Genomic DNA, 15,543 nt, shown 5'->3' on the forward strand with positions numbered 1-15,543 from the left:
AAACAAGCTATATGAATGGTTGAATGTGAAGCTGATGATGTGCCCTGTAAACTTTCACTCAATCCAAAATAAAAACATTTAATTAAAAAATAAATAAATAAATTTTGTAATGCAAAGATTTATACCACCTGCAATATGGAATATTTCACACACAAGGCATTTTTCAGCAGATACAACAGGTATACAACACACACACACATACCAGTCCATAAGCCATGCTTCTTTCATGTTCTTGGGTTATATCTGCTACATATGCAAATACCACAGAGAAAGTCACTGCAAAGACCCCAGAAACAGAGATAACTGCAAAGTACCACCTAGGAATGAAAGATCATAAACAGCAAATGGTTACAACAATTACAATGGTCTTAATCTTTTATTTCTATAAGTGAATTAAAATAAAAATAGCTAGTTTTCAGTAAAGAGCTATAGCTTACCATAAGAGTTTGGACTTAATTTTTCTATTCATCACAAGGAGTCCTGGTGTGGCACTATAGCATAAGCACTGGGCTGCTAATAGCAAGGCTGGCAGTTCAAACCCACCTCGGAAATGTTACACAGTCATCATGAGTCAGAACTGACTCAACAGCACAATAACAACATTCATCACAAGCCACATACATTATGAAACTGTAGGGTTTTTAGTAGCCATTCAATAGCAACTCAGCTACTATATAGGAATACTTAAAATTAAACAATATACTCAGGTCACTCTTTTACCTAGCTGTTGAAATGTTAAGTGACTTTGTTGTTGTTTCTACCCAAAACAGGAATGAAATAAATTCTATGAAAATTCACCCTTACCTAGTACTACACACACACACATGCACACAAACCCCCAAATTCAGTAAATAAAACTGAGAAACAAATTACTTCATATTTATCTTGAGCCTATATATAGAAACTAGATGTTTCTCCACAGGCTATCTTTAGCTCTTCAAATGTTGGCAAAACAAACAATTTAGCCTTCTTGAAGATGAAACCTGTTATGGTAATGTTCATAAATGAGAATAGGTGTGTAGGATATGCACTGAATTGCTTACTGCACGGTCAGTGGTTCAGACCCACCTTGGAAACTCCACACAGGGTAGCTGTGAGTCAGAACCAACTCTATGGCACTTAACAATATATACAAAATATATTTTTCAAAGTAAACTAATCTTTACTGTCCATGATTCCAAAGTATCTGGAAGGGAATAAGAGGTTTCTACTGTAATACAAATGTTAAGTTTTTAAAATAATGGGTATTTGGCCAAATTGCCACATTGGGATCAGGTGTGGCATGCTCCTGACTGTAGAGAGGAAGTAATGATAAAATATAAGAGATGAATAGGAAATTTCAAAGGGCAGCACAAGAAGATGAAGTCAAGTATTTAAATGAAATGTGCAAAGACGTAGAGTTAGAAAACCAAAAGGGAAGACCACACTCTGAATTTCTTAAGCTGAAAGAACTGAAGAAAAAATTCAAGCCATGAATTGCAATGTATTAAAGGACACTAGCGTAGTGGTTATGAATCGGGCTGGTAACTTCAGGGTCAGCAGTTAGAAACTACCTGCTGGTCCGCGGGAGAAAGATGAGGCTTTCTGCTCCAGTAAAGATTTACAGCCTTGGAAACCCTGTACAGGGTCACTATGAGTTGGAACTGACTCCATAGCACGTAACAATAACACTGCAAGGCCAAAATGGAGTCCTGGTGTGTCACTGTAGGATAAGCACTGGGCTACTGACTGCAAGGTTGGCAGTTCAAACCCATCAGTTGTTCCTTAGAAACTCTACACAGGGTTGCTATGAGCCAGAACTGACTCAGTGGCACTTAACAACAGTAAGGGCAAAATATTGAATGATGCGGGAAGATGGAAGGAGACTTTCAGGTGAAGATGGTGGAGTAGGCAGCTACGCAACATCTTGAGCTTTTGCAGGTGGTTGTCAATACAGTGGCCAGGAGGCTCAGGATGATGCTGCATGCTGCTGGTGAGGAGAGCGAAGTTCTCCCATTTTTCCCATGCCTTCTTGGTAGACAGGGGTGTAGTCAGTCCCTGTCCTTGCCAACACAGTGGACAGTGGTAGCCCTCCCTGAACTATGCTATACAAACAGGAAACAGAGAACTGTGTTCACACTTCCAGTCTCTATTACGCACACCAGAGGACAGGTGATGAGTACCTTAGAATACAACACCACACAATTATAAATGAAATATAAGCATGACACAATGTCTCATAGAAAACACAATTTCAACTTACATGAAAAAAACAAGACAAAGTGCCTCAAACCAGTGACTGAAATACAAAGTTAGAAAATATAATACCAGAAATGCTATCAGAACTACCTGATAAGAAGTTTAAAACAACGATATTTAGGTACCTCCAATAGATTGAAGAGAATGATGAAGAAAACTACAGACAAAATCTAGGAAAACGGACAAAAATTTTAGAATAATTTTTGGAAATTATTAATTTTTGGAAGTTTCTTATAGGAAAACACTATAAGACCAAATTGAATAATTTTTGGAAGTTTCTTATAGGAAAACACTATACCAAATTGACAAACGAAAAAGGCTACAGAAATAGATAGTACACTGAAAAGACCGAGAAGCCGAATTGAATCAATGGAAGGCTGAACTAGTGAGCTTGAGGACAACAATCAGAAAAAAAGAACAAAAATATCAGAAGAAAGCCTAAGATTTATATAGGACATTATGTGGCACTGCAGGATAAGCATTAGACTGCTAACTGCAAGATTGGCAGTTTAATTCCACCATTCACTCCCTGAAAACAGTATATAGGGTTGTCAGGTGTCAGAACCGACTCAACAGCACTTAATAAAAACCAAGAGGAATAACTTCATTTGACTGAAATTCTTGAACAGGAATTACACACATAAAAATGGATGAAACAGCAAATATTTTGTTGTATGTATAATGTTACAATTAAAAATTAATGAGAATTGGTGAACAGTTGTTGGATGAAGACTTCCCTAACATCATGCAGGATGCGAAGACAGCCATTGAAAAGTTGAACAAACTCCAAGCAGGAAGGATATACCATCAAGACATATAATATAATCAAACTTTTCAAAACCAAATACAGACTGAATCCTGGGAGCAGCTCAGTAAAAATGAAAAGTTATCTACAAAGGAAAACTAGTAAGACATGAGATTCCAGTTTGCAACAAAAACAAACTAAAAAGAGGGAATAACGCAGTAACAGAACTTCCAAATGAAGAGGAAATCAAATAGAATTCATGAAAAAAATAAAATAAAGTGAATTTAACTGTATCCCTAAAACTAGACCAAGTCTTACTCTTGGGCCAAGTCCAACATCTACCCTAAAACTAACCCTACTCCTAACGACAGACATAACACTAAACAAAGTCCAAAGCCTAGCTGAGACATAGCCATAGTCCAAACCCTAACTCTTTATTCTTGCTCCTCTCACCATGCCTTTAAAAGATTGAAGGAATACAGACTCTCTCTACCACAAATAATTGGTCAACCACTTCGAGAGGTAACATATGAACAAGACCAATAGTGCACCCTTTTCTGATTTGAAACCACACAATACCCCCTTGTTCTGTTTGAACCACCACCTCTTGGTTATGTACAGGTTCCACATGAGCACAATTAACTTATAGAATTTCCAATCTTTACAATGTTACTTATAATTTGTTATGATACACACGGTTGAATGTCTTTGCAGTCATTAAAATAAAATTAAACATCTTTCTGATATTCTGCATGCTGAGCAAATAATCCAAGAAGCTGAGCTCTATGAAGAAGGCAGTTGAGGGGAGATGCACAAGAACATCCAAACTTGAAGATAATATCCATGTGACCTAGCCTTGATGGCTTGATAATCAAAACTCGACTAGAGGAAGATAAAAAACAACAACAACAATTTTTGATAAAGGAAACATGGGTGAATTGCTACAATTTGATTAACTTGACGTATACTCATGGAGGTAGTAACTCTAAATACCAAGAGAGTGAAGGAGTCTTCACATGAAGTATCAATGCTATCCCTTCTATACATAGGGTAGATAGGGATGGGCAACTTAGACACTGGCTACCTAAAATGAGGGGGTGATAAAGGCACAAAGTGACAGGCTTACAAGGTTTCAAGAGGGAGTTTAGTTTAAGAGTGTGGGAGGGAAGAAAGAGTCCCCACTGAATAATAAGACTACAACAACACACTATTATAAATGAAATATAAGCATGACACGTCTCACAGAAAACAAAATTTCAGCTTACATGAAAATACAAGACACAGTGCCTCAAACAAGTGACTGAAATATAAAAGAGTCAGAAAATATAATACCAGAAATGATATCAGAACTACCTGATAAGAAATTTAAAAGAATGATATTTAGGTACCTCAGAAAGATTGAAAAAAATGATGAAAAAACAAGACAGAGTGCCTCAAACAAGTGACTGAATTAGTTTTCAATTTGTCTAGATGAGTTTGGTTAAAAGAGATGGAGAAAAGATGCTTATGATTCAATAGTAATAGTTATCATGACTAATTGTGACTGTCATAATTAAAGGCAGAAGTTTCGTAACAAAAACAGGGGAGTAGTTAATCAGACAGTCCAGAAACAAAGACCCTAGGACCATCCAGGGAGCAGAGCACAAGCGGAATAAGAGACCTTAGCTATAGAAGCAGCGACACCAGAGATGGAGGCAGAGATGGGGACATGGAGAGAGGGAGCAGCTGAGGACTCTAAATTCATGGGAAGAGAGGGACCAAGAGCTAGCGGCCAAGAGGTAGACTTGCCCTTTGGTGGTGTAAATTATGATATATGCCTGAATGTTTAAAAAAAAGAGTAAAGTGAACAGAGAGGAATACTGATCTGATGGCAGATGGAAGGGATTATAATCATTGTGATGAAACAAGGTGTATGATTTGTGAATGTTAAAACAGATGATCTGCCCTGTAAACTTTCACCCAATTCACAATAAAAACTTTAAAAAAAAAATTTAAAAAAGGCAGTTGCAATATGCATTTGATACAATTTTGCATGCTGAAAACAAAGAGGTCTTGAAGCATTGCCTGATGAATATCAAAATTATAGTCTTCAGTATGAATTACAAACAAAAATATAATTCATTATGATTACATAGTCCTCAGTATGAATTACAAACAAAAATCTTAACAAAAGATCAACAAACAATATTATGATAAACAGAGAAACAACTGAAGTTATCAAAGATTTCATTTCACTTGGACACACAATCAAGACTCATAAAGTTGTAGTAAAGAAATAAATGATGCATTGTACTTGTTAATTCTGCAAAAGAACTCGTTAAAGTACAAAAGAGCAAAAAAGCCATTTTGTGGACAAAAGTGCATCTCACCCAAGTTATAGAATTTCAGTCACTTCATTAAGTACTGAAAGCTGGATAATGAATAGGTAAGACTGGAGAAGAATTGATGCATCTGAGTTAAGATGTTGGTGAAGCATATGGAAAGTGCCATGGACTGCCAGAAGAATAAAGAAATCTGTCTTGGAAGAAGTACACCCAGAATGTTATTAAGAAGGAAGGACAGTGAAACGTCATCTCAATTACTTTGGGGATGTTATCAGCAGGGACCAGTTCCTAGAGAAAAGCATCATTCTTGGTAAAGTAGAAGGTCAGTGAAAAATAGGCTCAATGAGAAGGACTGACATGGCAGCCTCAACAACGGGCTTGAACATAACAACAACTGTAACAATAGTATAGGGCCAGGCAGTGTTTCGTTCTGTTGTGCACAGGGTTGCTATGAATCAGTCAACTCAAAGGTAGCTAGCTGACAACAACAACTTCTCATTAATACAGATAATAAGCCATGTGAATGCTGTAACAGTCTTACTTAAGAGAATTAAAATGTTAGCAAACCTATTAAGTTCACAAAGTATTATTCTGAAATTTGGGCTGTGAAATTTAAAAAGATTAGTCTATTTTCTAGTTTTCCTGGTAATATCACCTCGTTCTAAAAATATTTATGAACTATGACTTACCTACTATATATTTAGGGACCCTTTTATCTATGTCAAAAAATAAATATATTAGAAGACCGAAACAATAACTCTACAGACTAGATAGCAAGACAAGTGAAAGAAATCTAAAAACATTAAGAAAGCAATGATAGTAAGTGACATTTAGTTGCTATAATTTAAATAAGTACATACCATGGGCTGATCTTCATTAATGGAATTGGGGCACATGTGAAAAATACTGTTAGCAGCAAAAAAGATTTTCGGCCCCAAACATCAGAAAGAGCACCAATAAGCGGGGCACTGAGGAATGACAACAAACCCTAAAAAAAATTTCAAATGACAAAATGTTAAACTGCACGTATGAGAAAAAGTCATTTTACTGACACATAAATTTTAAACAAGTTTTTTTCTAAAATAGCTATAGCACTAAACTTTAGATAAATAACAACTTATTTCTTATTAATATATAATTAAAAATTTGCCCAGATAGCCTAGAATCATCTGCAGGGACTCTAGCAAGGTATTAAATATTAAATGTTCTAATAAATTCTCAGTCACAATTGCTCTGCATTAGCAATTCTAGAAAGAATATCACATATCACATGTCAATCATTTGGTTTAACAGTTACATACTTGTTTAAAAAACTCATTGGTCAAATTGAATCAAGAATTTGAAAAAAAAAAAAAAACCTCAAAAACTACAAGCAAGCTTCGAAAAGTTTGTGGAATAATGATATTAGATTTTTCTATGAACTTCTAAAGCCCCCTTATATATAATAAACAATATTTTACTGCACTGATAACGTTTTATATATATTGTATGTGGGATTTTTGTTGTTTTTTTGTTTTGTTTTGTGGGGGGAGCATAGTAGTTATGAACTGGGCTGCTAATCTCACAGTCAGCAGTTCAAAACTACCAGCTATTCACAAGAGAAAGATGAGTCTTTCTGCTCCCGTAACAACTTACAGCCTCAGAAACCCTGTACAGGGTAGCTATGAGTCGGAACCAACTCCACGGCACATAACAACAAAATAGTAAATATGGAGTCTTGATGTGGCACTGGTATGTTCATGCACAAGGTCGGAGGTTCAAGCTCACCAGCTGCTCCTCAGAAACCCTATATAGAGTCCCTATGGATCAGAATCGACTTGACAGCACTTAACAACAGCATGGTAGATATAGACTTCTGGTGTGGGCCTGTAGGGTCAGCAATGGACTGGGAACTGGAAGTTCAAACCAACCAGTTGTTCCTTGGCAACCCTACACAGTCACTATGAGTCAGAACCGAATTCACACTTAACAACAGCATGGTAGATATAGACTTCTGGTGTGGGCCTGTAGGATCAGCAATGGACTGGGAACTGGAAGTTCAAACCAACCAGTTGTTCCTTGGTAACCCTACACAGTCGTTATGAGTCAGAACCGAATTCACACTTAACAACAGCATGGTAGATATAGACTTCTGGTGTGGGCCTGTAGGCTCAGCAATGGACTGGGAACTGGAAGTTCAAACCAACCAGTTGTTCCTTGGTAACCCCTACACAGTCGCTATGAGTCAGAACCGAATTCACACTTAACAACAATGGGAGACACTTCTTGCTGTTAGCTTATAAAAGCACTTAGATCTACTGAATAAAAATGACGACACATAAAACAAAGAATAAATCTATTATGATGTGATTTATTATTTTACAGTTATTTAAAACCCAGTTAGTCTAAAAGATGCTGCATAACCTCCTAAGGTATACAGTTTCTAATTTGAAAACTAATAGTACTCAATTTACTACAACCATATTTACATAAGTATGTGTACTTATATGTGTATTTTAATTAATCCTACCTTTACTCCTTGAATTAGTCCATTCATCAGAAATGTATGTTTAGGGAACGTTTCATGTAATACCTAAAAATGAGAACAAGATAAAATATTTTTATCTTAGTAAAATGACATTTTATTTCATCTTAGTGCATTCACATTTTCAGATTTGTATGACACTTGTGCATATAAGTAAATATTATGAAACATTTACATGCCATTGTACTATATGATTTTATATATGTATAAATATATATATGTATACACACAGTGCCAGAAGATGAAAACAGTATGAACAGCACCAGAATATTGTCAGATACAGTGCTGGAAAGCAATCAAAATACGACTGGGGAAGAGCTGCCTCCTTGACAAAGAGCTGACTGTGATAACATGGAGTAAACCTTTCGGGACCTCATTTGCTGCTGATAGGACAAAACTCAAAATGAGGAGAAACAGCTGCAAGTATTCATTAATAATCATAAAGTGGAATGTACGAAGGTAGAATCTAGGAAAATTAGAAATTATCAAAAATGTTACTGAACATAATTCAAAAATGGTTCCAGCAATACATAGGCAAAGAACTTTCAGAAATTCAAGCCAGATTTAGAACAGGATGTGGTACAAGGGATATCACTGTTGATGTCAGATGGATCTTGGCTAACAGCAAAGAATGCGAGATACATGATTATTAGTATTTTATTGACTATGCAAAGATATTCAATTATGTGTATCATAACAAACCATGGATAACATTCAGATGAACAAGTATTCCAGCAAACTTAATTGTGCTCCTGAGGAACCTATACATAGACCAAGAGGCAGTTGTCTGATCAAAATGATACTGCATGGTTTAAAATCAGGAAACGTGTGTGCCCAGATTTGTATCCTATCACCATACTTATTCAACCTGTATGCTCAGCAAATAATCTGAGAAGATGGACTCTATGAAAAAGAATGTGGCATCAGGATTGGAGGAAGACTCATTAACAACCTGAAATATGCAAATGATACAGCCTTACTTGCTGAAAGTGAAGAAGACAGAAATACTGATGAAAACCAGAGACTACAGCCTTCCGTATGGACTGCAGCTCAATGTAAAGAAAAGAAAAATCCTTACAACTAGACTAATAATGATTAATAGAAAAAGGACTGAAGTTGTCAAATACTTCTTGGATCCACAATCAACACTCATGAAAGCAGCAGTTGACATATTGCATTAGGTAATTCTGCTGCAAAAGACCTCTTTAAAGTGTTACACAGCAAAGATGTCAATTTGAAGATTCAGGTATCTCTGACCCAAGCCATGGTATTTTCAATTGCCTGGTGTGGTGCTGTATGATAAATATTGGACTGCTAACCACAAAGTGACAAGCTCAAACCCACCAGTTGCTCCTCAGAAACCCTATACTGGAACCAACTCCATGGTACTTAACAAAAACAACATATGCATTTGAAAATTGGACAATGAATAAGCAAGACCACAGAAGAATAGATGTATTTGAATTACGGCGTTGGTAAAGAATATCGAAAGTATACTGGACTGTAAGAAGGACCAACAAATCTGACTTGGAAGAAGTATACCTAGAATGCTTTTAGAAGCAAGGATGGCAAGACTTCATCTCTTGTATTTTGGACATGCAGTCAGGAGGCACCAGTTCCTAGAGAAGATCATCAAAAAAGGGGAAGACCCTAAATGATATGGATTGATAAGTAGCTGCAACACTGAGCTCAAACATAGCAACAATTTTGAGAATGGTGCAGGAACAGGCAGTGTTTTGTTCTGTTGTGCACGGGGTCACTGAGACTTGGAACCAATGTGGTGGCTCTCTTACAACAATATAATAAATTTCCTTACAGATAGATATAGGTATAACCTAAGATAGCAGACTGGAAGAATTTAATAAGGAATTTTAAATCACCACTAAAGGAGCTCTGGTAGCGTAGTGGTTACGAACCAGGCTGCGAACCGCAAAGTCAGCAGTCTGAAACTACCAGCTGTTCCGCGGAATAAAGATGAGGCGTTCTGCTCCTGTAAAGATTTACAGCCTTGGAAACCCTGTACTGGGTCGCTATGAATCAGAACTGACTCCACGGCACATAACAACAACAACAAAGTGGATCTAGAAAGATTCCACAAAGTAAGGGAGAAAAATCCCGCCCTATGAAAACTTAACAACAACTTCTTTTCTGTTCAAGGCCTATTCTTGAACTATATGGCATCAATTTGGGAACCTTTGGGTGAAAAGGCAATTAGAAAAGGAAACTGGAAAGTAATAAGCACTTGCTACTATTTTTATAGCCTATATGTCAGGGACTTTACACAGATTCTTTTATTTAAACCTAACAACATTTTGAATTAGATAATATTAACACTTTACAGATGAGGCAAATGAGGTATAATCAACACTTTCATTATACCATGATGTCCTCAGTACAAATAATGTTGCTGCTTTTTGTTATGTACCTTGGAGTTAATTTCAGTTCATAGTGCCCCCAGGCACAACAGAACAAAAGAATGGTAATGTGGGGAAGATTTCATTTTAGGAGGAAAAAATTATTATACTTTATCACATCTTACAAGAAAAACTTTTAGAAGAACTAGAACAGCCCCCATTTGTTCAGTTACTCAGAAATTTAGTAAAAATTTACATATTGTATGTACAAATAAAGAAAGGAATGAAATGTTAGTAGTAAAAGAAAATCATTAACATGGGAAAAGTAATATATTTGATACTCAAATATTTAATTCAAATAGATATTTCTAAACAAGGGACGTTTTGGCCCTCTGGGTTACTTCTGGCAATGTCTGGAGACATTTCTTACTGTTACAACTTGAGAGTATGGGAAATGCTTGTTATCTAACAGGTAAAGGTCAGGAATGTTGCTAAACACCTTGCAATACAGAAGACAGCTCATCACAAATAAAGAACTGTCAGTATGCCAATACTGCTGAGGTTGAAATGTCAATAATGCTGAGGCTGAAAACCAAAACCAAACTAGTTGCCATCAAGCTGATTCTAATGGTGACCCCACATGTGTCAGTGTAGAACTGTGCTCCAAAGCGGTTTCTATGACTAACTTTTTGGAAGTAAGTCACCAGAGCTTTCTTCCAAGGTTCCTCTGAGTAGACTAGAACAATCAACTTTTAAGTTAGCAGCAAGCACATCTGTACCACACAGGGACTTGCTGAGATTGAGAAAACCTGTAATAAATAAAGACCTATAATACGAGAAGCTGGGTTCTATGAAGAAAAACGTGGCATCAGGATTGGAGGAAGACTCATTAACAAACTGCAATATGCAGATGATACAACCTTGATCGCTGAAAGTAAAGAGGACTTGAAACATTTACTTATGAAGATCAAAGAGCACAGCCTTCGATATGGATTACATCTCAATGTCAAGAAAACAAAATCCTCACCACTGGACCAATAAACAAATTCTTATCAATGGAGAAAAGATTGAAGTTGTCAAGGACTTCATTTTTCTTGGATCAACTATCAACACTCGCGGAAGCAGCAGTCAAGAGATCAGATGACGTATTGCACTGAGCAAATCTGCTGCACAGGAACTTTTTAAAGTATTGACGAGCAAAGATGTCAGCTTGAGGACTAAGGTGCGCCTGACCCAGGCCATGGTGTTTTCAATAGCCTCATATGGATGCGAAAGCTGGACAGTGAATAAGGAAGATCGTTGAAGAATTGATGCCTTTGAGTTGTGGTGTTGGAGGAGAATACTGAAAGTGCCATGGACTGCCAAAAGAACCAACAGATCTGTTTTGGAAGAAGTGCAGCCAGAGTGCTCCTTGGAGGCCAGGATGGCTAAGCTTCGTCTCTCATACTTTGGACATGTTGTCCGGAGGAAACAATCGTTGGAGAAGGATGTCATGCTGCGTAAGGTGGAGGAAGACCTCTAATGAGATGGATCAGCCAGATGGCATCATTGATGGACTCAAGTGTGGCAGCGGTAGTGAGGTTGGCCCAGGATCGGACATTGTGTTGTTCTGCTGTGCATGGTGTCGCTATGAGTCAGTTTCCGACTCGATGGCACCTGACAACAACAACAATATATCTAAAGAAGGGGTTTGTCAACTTTTTCTCTAAGGAATCGGATAGTAGGCATTTTAAGTTTTGCAGGCCATATAAGTTTCCACCACAGTTACTCAACTCTGTCACTGTAAAACAAAAACAGTCATAGACAATGTGTAAATGAACAGTTGGGGTTGCCAATAAAACTTTAAGTCAAAAATAGGATGAGCAGGATTTGGTCCTCTGGTCATACTTTGTCAGTCCCTATAATTTAGGAGGAGTCCTGGTGTGGCACTGTAGGTTAATGCGCCAGACTGCAAAGCCATTTGAACTGCAAGGTTGGTGGTTCAAGCTCACTGCTGCTCCTGGGAAACCCCATACAGAGTCACCATGGGTCGGAACCAACTCAACGGCACTTAACAACAACATAATTAAGGAAAATATTTAAACTCCTTAAACTGATATTCCAAAACTTGACACAATCAGCTCAAATCTACTTTTCATCCAGTAATTACTAAAGATTTATTGTTACTACATTTTTCTAGGGATAGAAAATGGGCTTGAGGGACACAAAGAATGATGCCTATGAGAAACTTTGCAGAGTGTGGTAGCTATGTAGCATAAACACTGACTGAATTACTAACCACAAGGCCAGCTGTTTTGAGTCCATCAGCCACTCTCTGGAAAAAAATGAAGCTTTCTGCTCCTGCAAAGATTCAGTCTCAGAAACCCTATACACGGTCACTATGAGTCGGAACTAACTCACTAGCACTTAACAACAAAAAAGAAAACTTATATTACGCTAGGTCTAGCTCTATGTAAAAAAAGCACATGAAAATTGCACACAGAAAAAACCCAGTCATAAATAAGCACAAGCAAAATGTGAGCTCTGAAAAATACCCACAAAGAAAAATATGCATGTAGATTTAAGTATAAACTCTAACCCAAACCAGAATACTAGACCAAATGTGAACTTTAATCCTGTTTTTAAGTTTGATGGAGTAGATTACAACTCATAGTGACCCTGTACAGGGTTTCCAAGGAGAACCTTTAAATCCTTCCTCACTTACCTTTTAAGGAGCTCTGGTAGCGTAGTAGTTACGAATTGGGCTACAAACTGCAAGGTCAGCAGTTCGAAACTACCAGCAGCTCCGCGGGAGAAAGATGCTTTCTGCTTTCATAGAGATTTACAGCCTTGGAAACCCTGTTCAGGGTCGCTATGGGTCAGAACCAACTCGACAGCAATTAACAACAACAACTTACCTTTTATCTGAAAAATTTTCTATGAGCCTAATTTTCTGTGTGGATGCTTTTCCATGTGGTATTTTTCTTGTGTGCATTTATTATGACAGTGGAGATTTTCTGTAAACAATCTTCATGTGGTTTGTCCATGTGTGCTTTTTTTCTGGTCATGGCTACATCATACTGCTATGATTGACTTTACCAAGCCTGTCTATGCCTGTCAAATGGCTTCTTTACTATTTTAGGAATAATCCTAGCTTTTCAATATTCATACATTAAAAAAAAAAAAGGCATTATGTCCATTTGGATGTTTGTTCCTTTTATCTTCTCTATCTTGTCAGTCCTCCCATCTATCAAATTGCTTCTCTATTACCAAACACTCCTCTCCAAAGCAATAGCTTTCTTCCCTAGAGCCATATATGAAGTATTAATGTTGTTGTCAATTGTTGTTGAATCAGTTCCGACTCAGAGCAACCCCATATAGAGTTTCTGAGGAGCAGCTGGTAAGCTTCAACTGTTGACCTTGTGGTTTGCAATCCAGTGCTGATCCTACAGCGTCACACAAGCAATACAGTATTATATGATAGGATTTAAAGAAATTGTGGGAAAATTGCATTATCTTTTAATTTCTAAACTTTTTGAAGCTCCCTTGTATTATTCATTTAGCAGTTAGTTATATAAAGCCTTGTGCTATTTCTTGTATTATGTTGTTGTTAGGTGTCGTCAAGACAGTTCCAACTCATAGTGGTCCTACATACAACATAACAAAACATAACCTGGTCCCGGCCATCTTCACATTGTTGCTGCCATCTTGTTGGGGGGTCTTCCTATTTTTCATTGACGCTGCCATTGTCCCAATTCAACTTACCCTTGAGTCTTCCTCTTTTTTGCTGACACTGCACTTTACAAAATATGATGTCCTTCTCCATTGACAGATCCTGCCTGATATGTCCAAAAGTAAGAAAGACAAAGTCTTACCAACCTCGCTTTCTAAGGAACATTATTATATTATGTTGTTGTTGTTACGTGCCTTGAATTTGAGTTCCAACTCATAGTGAACATATACAGAGCTTCCAAAGCTTTTTTGTTTTGTTTTGTTTAAAACTCTGTGGTAGCAGAAAGTCTCATCTTTCTCCCATGAAATGGCTGGTGGACTCGAACTGTAGACCTTGTGGCTTGAAATCCAGTGCTTATCATATGCAGCCACCATGCTCCCATCTTATATTATGTTGCTGTTGTTAAGTGCCAACGAGTTGGTTCTGACTCATAGTATGTCTGTATAGGGTTCCCAAGGAGCAGCTGGTGGGTTTGAACAGCTGACCTTTTGGTTCGTAGTCCAGAGCTTATCCTACAGCATCACAGTAGGAGTCCTTCTTATAGCACTGACAATTATTCCAGCTTTTCATATACTTAGGAAATATGTTTTTTAAACTAGATTTCCCCTTACTCAGGAAACATGTATATACAGAGTTGTACGCATGCCCATGCTCACAATTTTTCTAAGCGATGCCTGAAAGATTCTTGCTGCTTAACGCTCAAAGGCCAAGTACCTGAAGCAAGACAAATGTCATCACTCAGACATACTTCAAACTAATTAATGTCTTTAAAACCTAATGCTTGTTTTGCCAAGTCTAGGCCACATTTTGGGGAAAAAAAAAGGCAATGTATGTTACAAGGCTTTCTGCTTCCGTAAAGATTTATAGCCTCGGAAACCCTGTACAGGGTCTCTATGCATCGGAACTGACTCCACGGCACCTAACAACAATCACATGTAGGAGTCCTGGTGTGGCGCTGTAGGACAAAGCACTGGACCGCAAGACTGGTTTGAAACACCTTGAAAACCCTATACAGAGTCACTATGATTCGGAACCGACTCAAGGGCACTTATCAACAACAACAAACATGGGATCAAATTGACAACAGCATGGATAGGAACCTTAGGGAGCAGTGAGCTTATATTAATGGGGGAGGCACAATTGAAATTAGGAGGGTGAAAATGTTTACAACTTGAAGCATATAATCAAGGTCACTGAATTGTACATATACCAGCTGTTGAAATGGTACAGGTTTTGCTATTTATATATTCTCAACAACAAAATAAAAATTTTAAATATATAATCAAATAAAAAATTTTAAAGGTAAGGAACTGTGAATATGATAACACTGCAAACAAATTTCCCTAACTATAATGCATTATTTTGCCATTTTAAAATCCAAGTATAAATTACAACCAGGAAAACAGTGTTATAATTTGTTGCTGTTGTTAAATGCTGTTGAATTGGTCTGACTCAAAACGACCTATGTAGGGTTTCTAAGGAGCGACTAGTGAGTATGAACCATCTACCTTGTGGTTCAAACTGACCTTGCAGTCCAGCGCCATAGAAAATCAAATTCTAGTTGAAAATCAAATAATTAATATTATAATAGCCAACCCAAATGTAACCACGCAGACAAAGAAAGCTTTATTAAGTCCCCTCCAATT

The 15,543-nt window shown here is 37.3% G+C and overlaps 1 protein-coding gene across 1 annotated transcript in view; it reads right to left on the minus strand.

Moving 5' to 3' along the window:
• Positions 1-15,543, minus strand: part of HIAT1 (hippocampus abundant transcript 1) — a 72,617-nt gene that overhangs the window by 36,190 nt on the left and 20,884 nt on the right. The window contains exons 3-5 of the mRNA XM_006830920.1: positions 7,817-7,879; positions 6,168-6,295; positions 203-317 (exon numbers count right to left, since the gene is read on the minus strand). Coding sequence (XP_006830983.1) covers positions 203-317; positions 6,168-6,295; positions 7,817-7,879 — 306 coding nt within the window. The remainder of the gene's footprint in view (positions 1-202; positions 318-6,167; positions 6,296-7,816; positions 7,880-15,543) is intronic.

This window comes from Chrysochloris asiatica, unplaced genomic scaffold (genome assembly GCF_000296735.1).
Source record: "Chrysochloris asiatica unplaced genomic scaffold, ChrAsi1.0 scaffold00002, whole genome shotgun sequence".
NCBI classification, from domain to species: domain Eukaryota; kingdom Metazoa; phylum Chordata; class Mammalia; order Afrosoricida; family Chrysochloridae; genus Chrysochloris; species Chrysochloris asiatica.